Below are 16922 nucleotides of genomic sequence, written 5' to 3'. Positions count from 1 at the left end.
GGACGAGGTTAGAGGCACCAACAAATGTATGAAATGCGGTAAGGCCCTGGGCCCTAATGGTTTTACACATGACTTCTACACCTGCTTCCAGTCTGCACTCATACCTGTTCTAACTACGCTATTCAATAATGCCACTCAAGATGAGTACCTATCCAAGGAGATAATTACGAAATCTAAGCTAGGCAAGGACCTGTCACATTGCTATAACTACCAGCCTATTGTACTTCTTAATTCAGATCATCAAATTTTTTCAAGGCTCATTGAGAATAGGCTGAATCCCATCTTGCAGCAACTGATTAATCAGGATCAGGTGGGTTTTGTACTTAGTAAACAGGCACCAGATAACAAGATGTGTCCTCAATAGCTTAGAGATGCACACAGACAGCTCGGCACCTCTGTTGCTCCTCTCACTAGACGCCGAAAAGGTGTTCGATAGGAGTAACTGGAATTATTTATCCTCTATTCTAAACAGATTTGGGTTCTGTGGTTTCTTTACTCAGGCTATATACTCTATACTCTAGACCCTCGGCCAAAATCTTCAATGGCTTCCTCTCCTCTGTCTTTTGGATCACCAACAGCAAAAGACAGGGCTGCCATTTGTCACTGCCAATTTTTGCTCTGGCTATGGAGCCCTTGGCTGAAAAGATTAGATCATCAAATTCTGTTAAAGGGACCCAAATCGGCAACTTTCATCAAAACATTTGCCTTTTCACTGATGATGTCCTTCTATTCGATACGGAGCCTGAATCCTCATTGCCTGCTCTATCCAAACTCTTTTCAGACTCCAAGACTTCCTACTATAAGCTCAACTCATCTAAGACAGAAACACAGGGGGTGGCCCTCTTGCAGGATTCCCTCCAGTCCCTTCGGGCTATACATCAATTTCACTTGTGTTCGGCTTCAATGAAGTACTTAGCAATCCTCATCCCCCCAGATCCTCTGCAGGTTATTGAATGTAACTATCAACCAAAGTTGAGACAATATGAATCTCCCTCACAAAGTCCTGGACGAATTATGAATTTCGTGGTTGGGTAGGATGGCGTTCCTGAAGATGATGGTCATCCAGAAAATCCTGTACTAATTCTACTCTATCCTATACATAGTCCCCCTGTCACTCCTCAACAAATTTTATTCTATTACGCTTCAATTTGTCTGGCATGGTAAGGGCCAAGGCTATCTCGGGGCAGTATGGTGGCTTAGTGGTTAGCACTTCTGCCTCTCAGCACTGGAGTCATAAGTTTGATTCCTGACCATGGCCTTGTGTGGAGTTTGTATGTTCTCCCTATGTTCATGTGGGTTTCCTCCGGGTGTTCCGGTTTCCTCTCACACAACAAAAGCATACTAGTAGGTTAATATGCTGCTATTAAATTGAGCCTAGTCTATGTGTGTGTGTGTGTGTGTTTGACTGTAAGCTTCAATAGGGCATGGACTGATTTTCTGTACAGCGCTGCGGAATTAGTGGCGCTATATAATTAAATAAATAGTGACAAAATGATTACCGTATGTTCTGCTACAAGCTAAGAGGGGGGTAGCTGTCCCCAAGTTGGAAACAAATTAGCAAGATTCCTTATTGGACCAGCTTAAAGACTGGCAGTCCCATCCTCAGTCTAAAAAATTGGTCATAATAGAATCCTCTCCATTCCCTTTGGAGGTCTTATTACGGTTGGACAAAGCTAGTAGACCGATCTCGTCCACCACTCTTGGTAGTATTACTGACTTACTTAGTGTTTAAGACAAAATAATAGCTGGGACCTAGGATACATGCCTTCCCTCCTTCAATCTCTCTGTACTGGCACTGTAAAATTTGATCCTAAACCTCTGCCTAGATTTCTGGAAGAGTCAGGGTGCGACTCAATTAGAGGATCTTTGGGAGAATGATGCAATCTTGTCCTTCTCCCAGCTACAGTCTCCCATTATAAGATACCTCCAAATTAGACACTGGATGCAATCATATCTGCCTCACTCCACCTCGCTAAAACCTGGCCACCCCCGATTGCCCAGCTGTGGTAGTCCCCAGCTCTCGAACCTTTCCCTAAAATCGTTGTAAAATCCAACGCAGTTATGTAATGGAGACCAAAGGGTTTAAATATTCTACCTTTGTCTCCTTTCCTTTCAAAAAGTGTTCTTGTATGAGATTTATGTGAGACACCCGTCCTGCCAGATCCATCGGACTCTGACTAGGGCCAATATATCCTGCTGCTTGCATAGTCCAGCAACTCTAATGTTGGCTAGATACTCAACTAATGTCGATGTCTCCTCCCGCTTTCTCCCCATCTTCCCTCCCATTTCCCCCCTTCTGTCTTTCTCTTTCTGGTTAACTTATGTTTCTCTGTATTGTTATATTTAATATTTTTTTTATATGCTGCTGATTGTAACACCAATGATATAAATGACTGTATTTTGTTTCTTTGTTGTAAAACTTTAATAAAAAGTATTAAGTTAACAAAGAAAATGCCTGCATTGGTGGCGTATTGTGAGTATTGCACCTATTTGGAAAGGAGCAGCAACCAATCCAATGAGGTGGCATATACCGCACACTATATCCTAGCTGTCTGATTTATTCACTTTGCTAGTGCTGACAGTTCTCTCTCATTTGTGTGCTCATGATGCGCTGATGATTAGGTACAGGAAATGGGTCCTAGACAGACTACTTTGGTGGGGCTTGCTAAAGGGGGTAATTTAAAGTTTATTTTTAATAAAGTCAGCAGTAAATTCTGCTTCACTCAAAGACAGAATTAAACATGACAGTACTTTTTGAGGCTGATTTTTATTAGATTAATTCTATTACATTTTCAAAATGCAGTTTTCACTAGTATGAGACCAACTGGTTAATACATTCATATGTTCAAAGACCAAATTGTGTAGCTTGCAGCAGGAAATCAAAAGAACAAATCAAGGAATGTTTTTCACAAAAATATATAATCAAATGAAGGAATGTATTACACAATAATTTTATTTCTTGAATTGGTTCTCACCACAGATCAACAATTTGGATTATTTGTCATTATAAAACCACATTTACATTTATTTGTAAGTGATTAATTGGTCTCGCCTTTATTGCACCAACAGAGTGGAAAGGTTCCACAGCATAGCTGTAGCCTAGGATCCCACATATTGTTTAAGCCATTCAACTGCTGAGGTACAGGATGCAAAGTTGAGTTATGGTGTGCTATGGCCTCTTCTACTATCTGCAGCACCTCATTATACAGTGCCAAGTCACTGGGAAGAGGATTGTTCTCTGAAGGATCATTGGAGAGGTTAAAAAGTAATGGTGGGACATGGTAGATGACCTGATCACCAGAGCATCCACATACCTTTGAACCATAACATGCCCCTGCTCCTTCTGGTTTGAACTTCGGAGAATAGAAGTGGACCTTCCAAATGGTATCAACTGATTGAAAAGAAAACAAAGCACACATTGAGTAGGATTGTTCTTTTCGATTGATTCCATGCAGTGTTACTTTTAAATTACATATTGCAGTAAGGACAATATATCTATATCTATATATTTGAAATTTGAAAATCAACATCTTAGTCACAATTATTAGGATATTATTGGGCTGTTATACACTGATGTAAAGAACAATATTGTTTGAGAATCAGTATATAGATGTCCGCTGCTTTAAGTCATTTGCATTTTGTGGGTGAGCTTGAACATGAAGTATGTATTTGAAATGTAAATGCAGTCTCCTACATGTTGCACATACTATTTTATGCATGGAGAACTTGAAAAATAGAAGCTACACAATTTTGGAACTTGTATGTACATATGTAGGTAAATCAACATTTAATTATGTCATTGGTAAAGTAACCTGAAAAGTATTATCTACATTTGTCCATAATCATGTTAAAATTATGTTGTAAAAGTATTATTTTAGCTATTCCAGTGTCTTTAACCAAGCCACATTAATCAAATAATTCATATTAGAGGTATTTATTAGTGAAACAACATCAGTCTATGCTGTGAATAGCCACAGGTTCATAGCACTTACACATAGAGATGAGCGCACTCGGATTTCGTGAATCCGAGCCCACCCGAACGTTTCCGATCCGTGTCGGATCAGAGACAGATCCGGGTATTGGCGCCAAATGAAAACCTGAAACCGAGGCTCTGAGTCATAATCCCGCTGTCGGATCTCGCGATACTCGGATCCTATAAATTCCCCGCTAGTCGCCGCCATCTTCACTCGGGCATTGATCAGGGTAGAGGGAGGGTGTGTTAGGTGGTCCTCTGTCCTGCTAGATCTCGTGCTGTGCTGTTTAGTTCTGTGCTGTGCTGTGTTCTGCAGTATCAGTCCAGTGGTGCTGTGTGCTATGCTCTGTCAATTTTGAGTTCAGTGGTGCTGCTGGGTCCTGTGCTGTGTCCTGTTCAGTCCAGTGGTGCTGTGTCCTGTGCTCTGTGCTTCTAAGGGCATAGTTATTTCCCCATTATTCCCAAGTGTTTAAAAAATTTAAAAAAAATTATAAAAAAAAAAAAAACAACAAAAAAAGTAATTATAACAGAATTTGCAAAACCAATCCAGCAGTATAAGTCCATTGGTACTGCAATATTACCAAGTTCACACATTCTGCAGTATCTTGTGCTACATATAATGGAGAGCAAAAATTTGGAGGATAAAGTAGGGAAAGATCAAGACCCACTTCCTCCTAATGCTGAAGCTGCTGCCACTAGTCATGACATAGACGATGAAATGCCATCAATGTCGTCTTCCAAGCCCGATGCCCAATCTCCTAGTACAGGGCATGTAAAATCCAAAAAGCCCAAGTTAAGTAAAAGTAGCAAAAAGAGAAAATTAAAATCATCTGCGGAGAAACGTAAAGTTGCCAATATGCCATTTACGACACGGAGTGGCAAGGAACGGCTTAGGCCCTGGCCCGTGTTCATGACTAGTGGTTCAGCTTCACCCAAGGATCTTAGCCCTCCTCCTCCTCCTCTCTCCCCCTACAAAAAATTGAAGAGAGTTATGCTGTCATCAACAAAACAGCAAACAACTCTGCCTTCTAAAGAGAAATTATCACAAATCCCCAAGGCGAGTCCAAGGGTGTTGGTGGTTGTCAAGCCTGACCTTCCCATCACTGTACGGGAAGAGGTGGCTCGGGAGGAGGCTATTGATGATGTAGCTGGCGCTGTGGAGGAACTTGATGATGAGGATGGTGATGTGGTTATTGAAAATGAGGCACCAGGGGGGGAAACAGCTGATGTCCATGGGATGAAAAAGCCCATCGTCATGCCTGGTCAGAAGACCAAAAAATGCATCTCTTCGGTCTGGAGTTATTTTTATCCAAATCCGGACAACCAATGTATGGCCATATGTAGCTTATGTAAAGCTCAAATAAGCAGGGGTAAGGATCTTGCCCACCTAGGGACATCCTCCCTTATACGTCACCTGAATAACCTTCATAGTTCAGTCGTTAGTTCAGGAACTGGGGCTAGGACCGTCATCGGTACAGGGACACCTAAATCCCGTGGTCCAGTTGGATACACACCAGCAACACCCTCCTCCTCAACTTCCTCCACGATCTCCATCAGATTCAGTCCTGCAGCCCAAGTCAGCAGCCAGACTGAGTCCTCTTCAATACGGGATTCATCCGAGGAATCCTGCAGCGGTACGCCTACTACTGCCACTGCTGCTGATGCTGCTGTTAGTCAGTCATCTTCCCAGAGGGGAAGTCGTAAGACCGCTAAGTCTTTCACAAAACAATTGACCGTCCAACAGTCGTTTGCCATGACCACAAAATACGATAGTAGTCACCCTATTGCAAAGTGTATAACTGTGGCTGTAACTGCAATGTTGGTGTTAGACGTGCGCCCGGTGTCCGCCATCAGTGGAGTGGGATTTAGAGGGTTGATGGAGGTATTGTGTCCCCGGTACCAAATCCCATCGAGATTCCACTTCACTAGGCAGGCGATACCAAAAATGTACAGAGAAGTACGATCAAGTGTCCTCAGTGCTCTAAAAAATGCGGTTGTACCCACTGTCCACTTAACCACGGACATGTGGACAAGTGGTTCTGGGCAAACGAAGGACTATATGACTGTGACAGCCCACTGGGTAGATGCATCCCCTTCCGCAGCAACAGCAAAAGCTGCATCAGTAGCAGCATCTACAAAATGGCTGCTCGTGCAAAGGCAGGCAACATTGTGTATTACAGGCTTTAATAAGAGGCACAACGCTGACAACATATTAGAGAAACTGAGGGAAATTATCTCCCAGTGGCTTACCCCACTTAGACTCTCCTGGGGATTTGTGGTGTCAGACAATGCCAGTAACATTGTGCGGGCATTAAATATGGGCAATTTCCAGCACGTCCCAAGTTTTGCCCACACCATTAATTTGGTGGTGCAGCATTACCTCAAGAGTGACAGGGGTGTGCAGGAGATGCTTGCGGTGGCGCGCAAAATTGCTGTACACTTTCGGCATTCAGCCAGTGCCTACCGCAGACTAGAGGCACATCAAAAAACCATGAACCTGCCCTGCCATCACCTCAAACAAGAGGTTGTGACGCGCTGGAACTCCACCCTCTATATGCTGCAGAGGATGGAGGAGCAGCAAAAGGCCATTCAGGCCTACACAGCCACCTACGACATAGGCAAAGGAGTGGGGATGCGCCTGAGTCAAGCGCAGTGGAGACTGATTTCCGTGTTGTGCAAGTTTCTACAGTCGTTTGAACTTGCCACACGAGAAGTCAGTTCCGACACTGCCAGCTTGAGTCAGGTCATTCCCCTGATCAGGCTGTTGCAGAAGCAGCTGGAGAAAGTGAGGGAGGAGCTGGTAAACCATTGCGATTGCACCAATCATGTAGCTCTTGTGGATGTAGCCCTTCGTACGCTTTGCCAGGATCCGAGGGTGGTCACTCTTTTAAAGTCAGAGGAATACATTCTGGCCACCGTGCTCGATCCTCGGTTTAAAGCGTATGTTGTGTCTCTGTTTCCGGCGGACACAAGTCTACAGCGGTGCAAAGACCTGCTTGTCAGGAGATTGTCCTCTGAAGAGGACCGTGACATGCCAACAGCTCCACCCTCATTTTCTTCCACAGCTATGGCTGCCAGGAAAAAGCTCAGTTTTCCTAAAAGAGCCGCTGGCGGGGATGCTGATAACATCTGGTCCGAACTGAAGGACCTGCCAACCATTGCAGACATGTCTACTGTCGCTGCATTGGATGCTATCACAATTGCCCTCCAGATAGTACAGAGGGACCTATGGTTGTGGAGTCCAGCGGGGACGAATTGATAATGTGTGAGGAGGAGGAAGTACACACTGTAGGGGGAGAGGAATCAGAGGTTGAGGATGAGGACGACATCTTTCCTCAGTAGAGCCTGTTTAGTTTGTACAGGGAGAGATGAATTGTTTTTTTGGTGTGGGGGCCCAAACAAACCAATCATTTCAGCCACAGTTGTTTGGTAGGCCCTGTCGCTGAAATGATTGGTTTGTTATAGTGTGCATGTCCTATTTCAACAACATAAGGGTGGGTGGGAGGGCCCAAGGACAATTCCATCTTGCAACTCTTTTTTTGGCATTATGTGACCATTCAATAGTCGTTTGCCATGTTCAAAAAGTAAAACAAAATGTCAACAAATTCAAAAAATTAAACCAAAAGTAAAATGCCCTGTCATTATTTAAAACAAGAGGTATTGACATGCTAGAATTACTGTAGTGTTTATATGTTATAAACACTATACTTGGAAGTTGGAGGAGGTAATGTGGCCCCGGTAAAAAATTGTGTAATTGTGTGTTTTTTGGAATTCAGACCCGTGGAGGGTTTTTTAATTATATTGTAGGGTCCAGATAAATTTTTTGGTGCGATTCAGACCCGTGGAGGGTTTTTTAATTATATTGTAGGGACCACTCCTCTACGCAGTCCAGGTACATTTTTTGGTGCCATTCAGACCAGTTCAGGGTTTTTAAATTATATTGTGGTGACCACTCCTCTACGCAGTCCAGGTACATTTTTTGGTGCGATTCAGACCAGTTGAGGGTTGTTAAATTATATTGTGGTGACCACTCCTCTACGCAGTCCAGGTACATTTTTTGGTGCGATTCAGACCAGTTGAGGGTTTTCTTATTATATTGTGGTGACCACTCCTCTACGCAGTCCAGGTACAATTTTTGGTGTAATTAAGACCAGTTGATGGTTTTCTTATTATATTGTGGGGACCACTCCACTACGCAGTCCAGAAAGATACCTCGTTGCAACGTTTTGGACTAATAGCAATATTGTGAGGTGTTCAGAATACACTGTAAATTAGTGGAAATGATTGTTATTGAATGTTATTGAGGTTAATAATAGCGTAGGAGTGAAAATAAGCCCAAAAATTTGATTTTTGAACTTTTTATGCTTTTTTCAAAAAAAATCCGAAACCAACACCTTAAATCCGAACCAAAACCTTTCAGCAGGTGTTTTGCGAAACAAATCCGAACCCAAAACCTCAAGAAAATCCGAATCCAAAACACAAAACACGAGACACCAAAAGTCGCCGGTGCACATCCCTACTTACACATCTGAAGTATTACATTTCAAATCGATCATTGAAAAACTTGGGGGAATTACTTTTACTTGTACACAAAAAAAATGTACCGTCATCTAATAATTGGTAATCAGTGGATCCTGGGTATAGAATAAGACTTGGGCTCCCAATCACTGATAATCCATCTCTGATAAAATAGTGACCAAATGTTATAGACACTATGGGGTAAATGTATGAATCTCCGGATTCTACATCTCCGGCGTGTTCAGCCTCTTTAGCGCTTAAATTTAAAGCGGCGCTGCATTGTAAAGGGAAGTTTAAATTTAAGCGCTGAAGAGGCTGAACATGCCGGAGATGAAGAATCCGGAGATTCATACATTTACCCCTATATCTCAGGTGGAAGTGGGGCAGCCTTTATGGCTTAAATTAATGAAGAGAGTGTGGGGACATCTGAACATTTTTATTACATGTGGTACTTTGAAATATTTGAAGATTTGCAAAATATTGGGTAAAATGCATCTAGAAATGTGCCTCTCCCCTGAAATGCAACTATGTCTCATAAAAAAGAAAAAAGAAAAAAATAGATGCTACAGAGTCTTTACCATCTCAGTCCTGGTACAAAAGTAATTTCCTATGTGAAGAGTAAATAGCTTACACTCCTCAGCACAATTGTTCCCCTGCACTTTGGGGGAGAGCTCAGTGCACTTGTACAACTCATGGAGGATAACACCACCAAAAGAGGCTTTGCAGCCCACTGTAACCCCATGTGGACTTTAGAGAAGCTTCAGATATTACGGTGTACATCTCCATTTTATGTATTAGGAGGTCAGAGTGCAAGCCTTGCATTCATCTAGCCAAATAAAACATCAAAAAGCCAAAGTGTGAATCTATATTTCATGAAGAGCAGCAATTACCTTCCCAGCAAGAACCACTCTGAGTGCAAAAGTTTCAATTGATTAATGATGTTCTTCTATTGTGATACCTTATGAATAGTTTGTTATGTTTACTAAGCAAAACAATGGTATAACCAATGTCTGGAAGTTTCTTTGTACTTTATTAGTATAACAAGTGATTTCTCTGATGTTCAGGATAATTTGGTGGCACTATCCTATTACAGTCTGTCAATTATATTTAATTTTACTTTGCTTAAACAATATGGTAACTTTCACCCATATTATCAAAAGCAAATTGGCAGATACAGAATATATGATTATTTGATTTACTGAACATTTATTTGTAAATTGTACCTAAAACACGATAAAACATTTAAGTATATTTCTTTTTTACTTTACTGAAGTTTTGCAGATATGTGGGATTATCTAGAACAATACAATTTATATTATACCCCTTGCAACTGTATCTAAACACAGTAAAAATATGTTTAAGAATTACAACAGTATACTTTCCTATACTTACTACTGGTTTGTTGCCATCGCACTGCGTGTAAGTACTCATTACAATAATGAAACATGAATTTGTGATCGGAGTTTGCTACAAGTCCTTGCACGAGAGGCATTAGATCCTTGCCATCAATTATTCTAAAACATGAAAAAACAACGATTCATTTATAACAGTACTAGCAACCATAAATTTATTTCATATTCTCTATAGTTCTGCACACATATAATGTAAGCATGTACGAAAGTTTCAGAACTCTGAATGCCAATGATGTCTGGAAATGAGACATATTGGTAGCTTGTAGTTGGTGACAGTTACAGTATGAAGATAAAGTATTCTAAGGCCTCATGTAGAGTTACATGCACAACTGCTTTATTACAATACACTATGCATTTCCATATTATGAATGTGCTCAAAAATTATGCACACTCACATGTCCATCTGCAAATTTGGTCAAATCTTGTACTTGCGACTGGAAAGAAGGAATAGAGGAGCAGATGTGGAATGGGGAAGGAGAGTGGCGGCGTTTACAGCAAAGGTAAATAGAGATAGAACTTAAAAGTGTTAGTAGTAAATATGAGAGTACAACAAAATATGCCTTCACGATCTGCCTTTGGCTGCAACCCTGCATCTAGATGCTGCTGTGCCTTTCCCTGATATTGCCTGCAAGGGATATGTCTGAACTCTGTCATATATGTTTCCAGTCTGCAGTATCACTATTCCACCAAAGCCGCCACTGTTGTACTTGGACTGTTCGACCTGCTACTCCAGGATTCTTAGCACCTGTCTCTGGCCTTCAAAAGACTGCTTCTCCCAGCAGTCTTAGCCAGTTCATCTGTTCCCTTAACTACTGCTAGTTTTCCTGCATATGATTCCTGATTGATTTCCTAAATTTGTCCTCTGCTTAACCCTCTGTTCTGGCACCCCTTCCTATGACCCCTGATCTGGCATTGTTGTGACATCGCTCCTGCTTTCTCCCTGGTATCAAGGTGGACCGTCTGACCCTTGGTTTGTTTGACCCTCCTGCTTTTCTGTGTCTGTAGTTTATTGCTCCTCTAGCAATCCAACACCTACAGTCTGCAGCATCTCCAGCTATCTAGGTCCCATGTCTGGGTTTATTAAAGATATTAGATTTCTTCCCTGCTCTTCAAGTACATGGCCACTTTCAGTCATCTTACTGGATGCAAAGACACAGAAATAGAGTTTACTGTGCAAAATATCTTATGTATATGTTTTTCTTCAAGGAAATATAAACACAACAAATAAAATTGTTATCTCTCCCTGTAACTGTAGTATATTTACCCTTTCAATAGGACCATACCTGTCTTGTGGTAGCTTGCCTCCTCCAAGTTTAGCAACTGTAGGGAATATATCCATGAGACTTGTTGGCTTATCATTAACTGAATTAGCAGGAATAACACCTGGCCAGCGTAGTATTCCTGGCACTCGTACTCCACCTTCTAGACCTGCCATGCCTTTACCACCTAGAATGTTAAGATCAAATAGCCTAAGTACACATACAGCAAGAAACAAAAAGAACAATCTGTATGTGTCAACAGTGGAAGTGCTCTTAATTATGTTAATTTTAATCTAAGGCAGACAGCCGAATAGTTATGGTAACTATAGTTTACACAATACATTTATAGATAAAGGGTCTATCTCTAAAATGATTGTGATTCAAACTCCAGCCCCATATACAATAGCAAAGATGACACTATACAGGCCATGTGTTCTCCTTATGTGGAGGCACATTTTTGGGGTTAAGAAAAATAGCCCTGCTAGACTAGATAAACTGTTGCAAAACAGGTTATCATGTCTGGTAAATTAAGTGTTGTAGTGCTGGTGAGGGCAAGTCCTCCTGAACTGCAAGAATCGCTGTCACAGGACCGCATGGTTCTGCTAATTAAGTATTAACTATCAGAATTATATACTATTTAAGTTTTATTGATCTCTACTGTAAATGTATCTGATCATGAATATTAGAGTAACCTCATGGTGAAGTATTAATAGAGAAAAATTATGAATGTTGCATTTATGCTCTGCACATGCTCATGGGCTAATTACTGCTCTCTTGATGACTTCACTACAGAATAGTACACCATATTCAATAAACATATACAAAGACTAATGGATGTCATGTCCTCACCTCTGTAAATTCCACTGCTGCCTTTCAGATGAGGACTTCCCGCCATGCCTTCCAAATATCCACCATGGTCAGAAGCAAAATAGGTAAGTGTATTATTAACTAAACCTTCCTGATCAATAGCATCTAGTATTTCCCCTGTATATATAAAAAATAAAATTAGATAAGAGATGAGCGAACACTTCATATATACCGCATTTATAGGTGATGCTACATTAGGCTTTAAGAGTGAGTCTGCCATGAATTAGTGATTGTGAGCCCATCAGGGGTAAATATTATTTAGGTTCTTTCTTTTCATTTGACAGAGACACTGCAATGTAGTTGGTACATAAAAACGTTCTATGCATTCAGGGTTAACCCTAACTCTAAACACCAATATTCAAGAAATATTTGGTAAAACAACTGATTTAAATATAATCATACAGAAAAGGTGTGGTTACTCTGGGTAACATGTCATATTCCTGCTGTCATTTTTGTAGTAAGGTGCAGAAAATGACAGCAATATCTGATAGGTTGCTATGAGTTTGAACCTTTTCTTTCATAACTTGTAGTTTAAACAGTTTTCATAACTATACCCTGGAATATCCATATAACTTCTCATGTTTTGTGCTCAAAAATGATGAGGCAAAATGAATGTTTTTGTTTTAAACTTGTCTTTTTCTTAGAAAATAGGGGCCGCACCAGCCCTGGGCCTAAACAAATTCAAATTTATTAGGTGAAGGGGGCCTCCACAGTGAATTAAATGACAGAGCGGCCACCATTAGGCAGAGATATGTTGGAGAGACTTCTGCATTGAAATAAAGAGGCAGCAGGAGGCACCCTTGTAGGCAGCGCGTCTGCTTCCACTCAGACCTAGTCCCCCAGGTGCGACAAAATTGAAATACTCCTTGCAGCATCACTGATGTCATGTAACTAATAATGTCACAATGCGGTCAATAGAGAGGAGCTGAAAGGAGCCAGCAAGGAGAAGCAGAGAGATAAGCAAACTACTGTGGATAGAACCAGGGAATGAGGGACAGGTGGTGGTGTGTGTATGAAGAGAATGGGGAAGAGGGAGAGGCAAAAATTGTGTAGAGGATTATTTTAACTTGAGGGTAGGATGAAAGAAGGAAGGAGGGGGGCTCTGTCTTTTACATTTGGATGGGGCCCCGCAGTTTCTGCGGGCAGCCTTGAGTAGAAGATTCCTCACTCTCGGCTGCCGAACAGAGGCTAGGTGCTGAACCTTGCCACCCATAGCTTTAGACTCCCTTGCACTGTCCAGGAGCAGTAAATACATTTCCTCATTTATGCGATCACCACCAATTCTGGTCATCACTGAGTCTGAGCGGGGCAAAGGGGGGTGGGGGGTGAGACCACATGACAGGAATGCCCTTGAACCTCTCTGGGGTCTTTACTGGGATCAGTGATATTCATAATTTGCAGCAATTGCCAGGACAAAGATACCGGATACTTCAACATGACCACTTTCACCCAGGACTAAATACACGGTTTTCAAAAATACCCACCTAATTCATTACACCAGCTGAATTAATACATTGATATTAACAAAAACCAAGCCAAAACACCCTTCTTCAACCAAGTACATTAAGTGGGAAACTCGAGAGCAGAGAATTTTGTACTGTGTCAAAGAGGTGAAATTGGAGGCTCTGGGAAACAACAAATTCTACATAGTACGTCAGTTTCCTATAGTGTACAGCACTAACCGTTACCATAATCCTGCCTTCAATACACTCTTAATATCCCTGCTTTATCCTATCAATTAACAAAAAAACATGAAGCACGCACTTATATCTTTGCCATTGATGCCTGCAAGCAATGACTCCTTTTAACGTGCAAATGCCTTTTTTTGTGCCATTCCAGTTCTGGACATTTTTCTGTGTGGACAAAATTAGGTACACTTATGGTATCTTTGTATGTGGAACAATCTATGCTTTTAAGATTTTGGGATTTTTCAGGGGGGGGGGGGGGGGTTACAAAAAGATGGTGGGTGATATAATGGTATTCATTATTGATGCACTGTAATTTAAAATATGGTGGGAAGTTTAGTTCAAGTGAGATATCAATGAAAAACAGAAGTTATACTGAAAAAAACATATTTATAACTTTGTTTGTAAATAGGAACCTATTAATATAAAGTAATGCCTAATAAAGCAAAGTCTGCACAATTGGCTCACCCACCTGAGGTGCAAAATATCAACCACCCTCTAGCAGCTAAAGTGTTAAACTATGTCTGTGATGAAATTTTACAAACTGTGATCACTGCTGATTCCCCCCTGCCTACAGGTCTCAGCTGACAAACTTTGACAAAATGACAAGTTTTAGGGGCTGGCATATCAATAAGCGAAAAGTCTTATTGCTGGCTAAATTGGGAGTTTTCAACATAGTGCGTTTTCTCCCTTTACCATATATCATCACCACGGCTGGTGGAATGCAGTAAGCAAGGCGAGGGGGCGCTGCCATCCCCGCTTGACCGCCGGCACATAAAAAAAAATAATACAAAAAAAAAAAAACAAACCTCCTCCCCCACCCATCTGCTACCTTCTCACTGACATTATTGGGCATAATGTGATAATGTCTCGACACTGGCAATGAAGAGGGTTGCAGAAAGGAGCAGCACACAGAGACAGCGAGAATAGACGACTGAAGAAGAGAAGGAAAGAAGGTCATAGAAAGGTAAGTAAATAAAGGAGGGGGACAGTATGTGGAGAAAAAGTAGGGGGACAGTATGTGGGGAAAATGGAGGGGGACAGTATGCGGAAAAAGGAGGGCTAGAGCAACGTTAATGAAGGAGGGGGGCAGCAGTGTGGATGAGAAGGCGGCAGCAGTGGTATTCGGAGAGGGTACAGTGTGATGGAGGAGAGGACACAGTGTGATAAAGATGCACAGTGTGATGATGAAGGGACACAGTGGGATCAAAAGGGGGGACAGTGCAAAGAAGAGGGTGCACAGTGTGATGAAGGATTAATTAGCCAAAAATGTATAATATTATTACAAAGAATACATATTCTTCATTTATATTATTCATATAGCAATACATGTTTGCTGTTTAATGTATTTGTATTAATCTCTTAATACATAAGCGTAAGCTGTATTTACTGTATTACAGCTTACGCAAGTAGCGTAGCGCATGCGCAATGAGCTACGTTACTTGCGTAAGCTCTAGGTACAGTATTATGTGATTTCCCCACTAGTGTGGGAAAATCACATTATACTGTAGTTTTAACTTACGCAACCAAGGGCATTGTGATTCTGACCTCCTACTAGGTAGGAGGTGGTTGCGGCGGGGAACGTTTTTTTTTATTTTTCTGCAATCAAGCACACAGAGTCGGGATCTTACAAATATGGGCCCCTTCTGGGCGAAGTGTTCCTGGTTTTCTTCAATCGTTTTTGGAAGTACAAAATGGCTGGGACTGGGGCAAGCCGGCATGATTGGAGGTATAAATATTAAGGGACTGGGGCAAGCCTGGACGTTTGGAAGAAGAAAGAAAACATCTTTGGTGAGTATTTGGGGTGTTTTGTTTTTTAATAAATAGATGTGGTTAAAAAGAGGGTGGTTAGTGTATTTATTGTGGGGGTTTTATTTTTAATAAATTTATGTGGTTTTTAAGAGGGTGCTGTTATTTATTTAACTTTTTTCTTTGTGGAACTACAGGTCACAGCAAGCCAGGGATGTCAGGGCATGTTGGCACTCCAAGTGCTAACATGCCCTGGCTGCCGTGGGTATGCTGGTGCTTGTAGTTATACAAGCAACAGCATGGCCACAGTTTTTAGGGCAACCTGGCTGGCTGGGACTTGTAGTTCCACAAAAAAAATTGGTGTCAGTTTGTTTTTTTAACACTTTCTCGCCGTATTACCCTACTACCCACAGCCCAGGGGTAGTAGGAAGATCCCTAGTGCTATCAGCACTGGGCTGGTTCTTTCTAGGGGGGGGGCCCGCTCATTTTTTTCGGCGCACCCCACTCCCTAGGGAATCCAGCCCAGCGCTGAACAGCCTAGGGTTGGTTAGTCATTATGGCAGGGGGACCCCTGCCGTGCGTCGCACTGCTATAGTGCCGCCAACCCTGGCTGGTTTGCCTAGTGCTGGTAAAGTGAAAATCGGGGGGACCCCACGCTAAATTTTTCCCCGATTTTCATGGGACCAGCACTGGTCAGGCAGCACTAGGGTTAAGCATAAATAGTGGGGGGACCTCACGCTTTTTTTTTTAAAAAACTTTTATCTATTCTTTAAATTTTTAACACTGCCAGGGCAGTGTAACAGTGATGTGTTGATACAACACGCTGCTATAGAGCAACGTGTTGTATCTGGCGTGTTTAGAAGCAAACTCTACTGCGTTTGCTAACTCGCAGCTTCATACATTGGAGACTTGTATAGCTGCAGTGGCAAACAGTGGTGAGTTTGATCTCTGGCGATTTTGCACGTAGCGATTTTGACAGAAGCAGAACTCTGGCGATTTTGTATGAAAACTCACCTTCATACATCTCCCGAGAAAATCGCTGGAGTTGCAAAATCGCACTTTGATACATTTACCCCCATATCTCTTCTCCAGATCTTTCCCTTCATCTCCTCTCTCGTGTATCTGACTGCCTCTCCGCTATCTACTCTTGAATGTCATCATGCTTTCTCAAAATTAACATTTCTAAAGAAGAACTCATTGTCTTCCCTCCTTTTAGAGTCCCACCCCACGTTGATCTCTCTATCAGTGTTGACACGCCACCATCTCCTTTGTCCCCCACCTCCGCTGCCTGAGTGTCACCTTTGACCCCTCTCTTTTGCACCTCCATATTCAATCCCTTGCCCAATCCTAAATGCTTCCAGTTTTGCAACATTGTCTGCATCCGGCCCTTCGTTGCTCAGGATGCCACAAAAACCTTTATCAATGCATTTATCATTTCCCGTCTTGATGACTATAACCT

General features: G+C 41.8%; 1 protein-coding gene across 1 annotated transcript in view; it reads right to left on the bottom strand.

Annotated features, from left to right (window-relative positions):
• Window positions 1-2976: 2976 nt before the first annotated feature.
• Window positions 2977-16922, bottom strand: part of LOC142140431 (arylsulfatase D-like) — a 65197-nt gene continuing 51251 nt past the window's right edge. Inside the window, exons 6-9 of the mRNA XM_075198183.1 lie at window positions 12012-12146; window positions 11187-11349; window positions 9884-10005; window positions 2977-3391 (exon numbers count right to left, since the gene is read on the bottom strand). Of these exons, the coding sequence (XP_075054284.1) occupies window positions 3039-3391; window positions 9884-10005; window positions 11187-11349; window positions 12012-12146 (773 nt within the window). The 3' untranslated portion in view covers window positions 2977-3038. The remainder of the gene's footprint in view (window positions 3392-9883; window positions 10006-11186; window positions 11350-12011; window positions 12147-16922) is intronic.

Source organism: Mixophyes fleayi, chromosome 2 (genome assembly GCF_038048845.1).
Source record: "Mixophyes fleayi isolate aMixFle1 chromosome 2, aMixFle1.hap1, whole genome shotgun sequence".
NCBI classification, from domain to species: domain Eukaryota; kingdom Metazoa; phylum Chordata; class Amphibia; order Anura; family Limnodynastidae; genus Mixophyes; species Mixophyes fleayi.
This window is presented reverse-complemented; position numbering and strand designations above follow the sequence as displayed.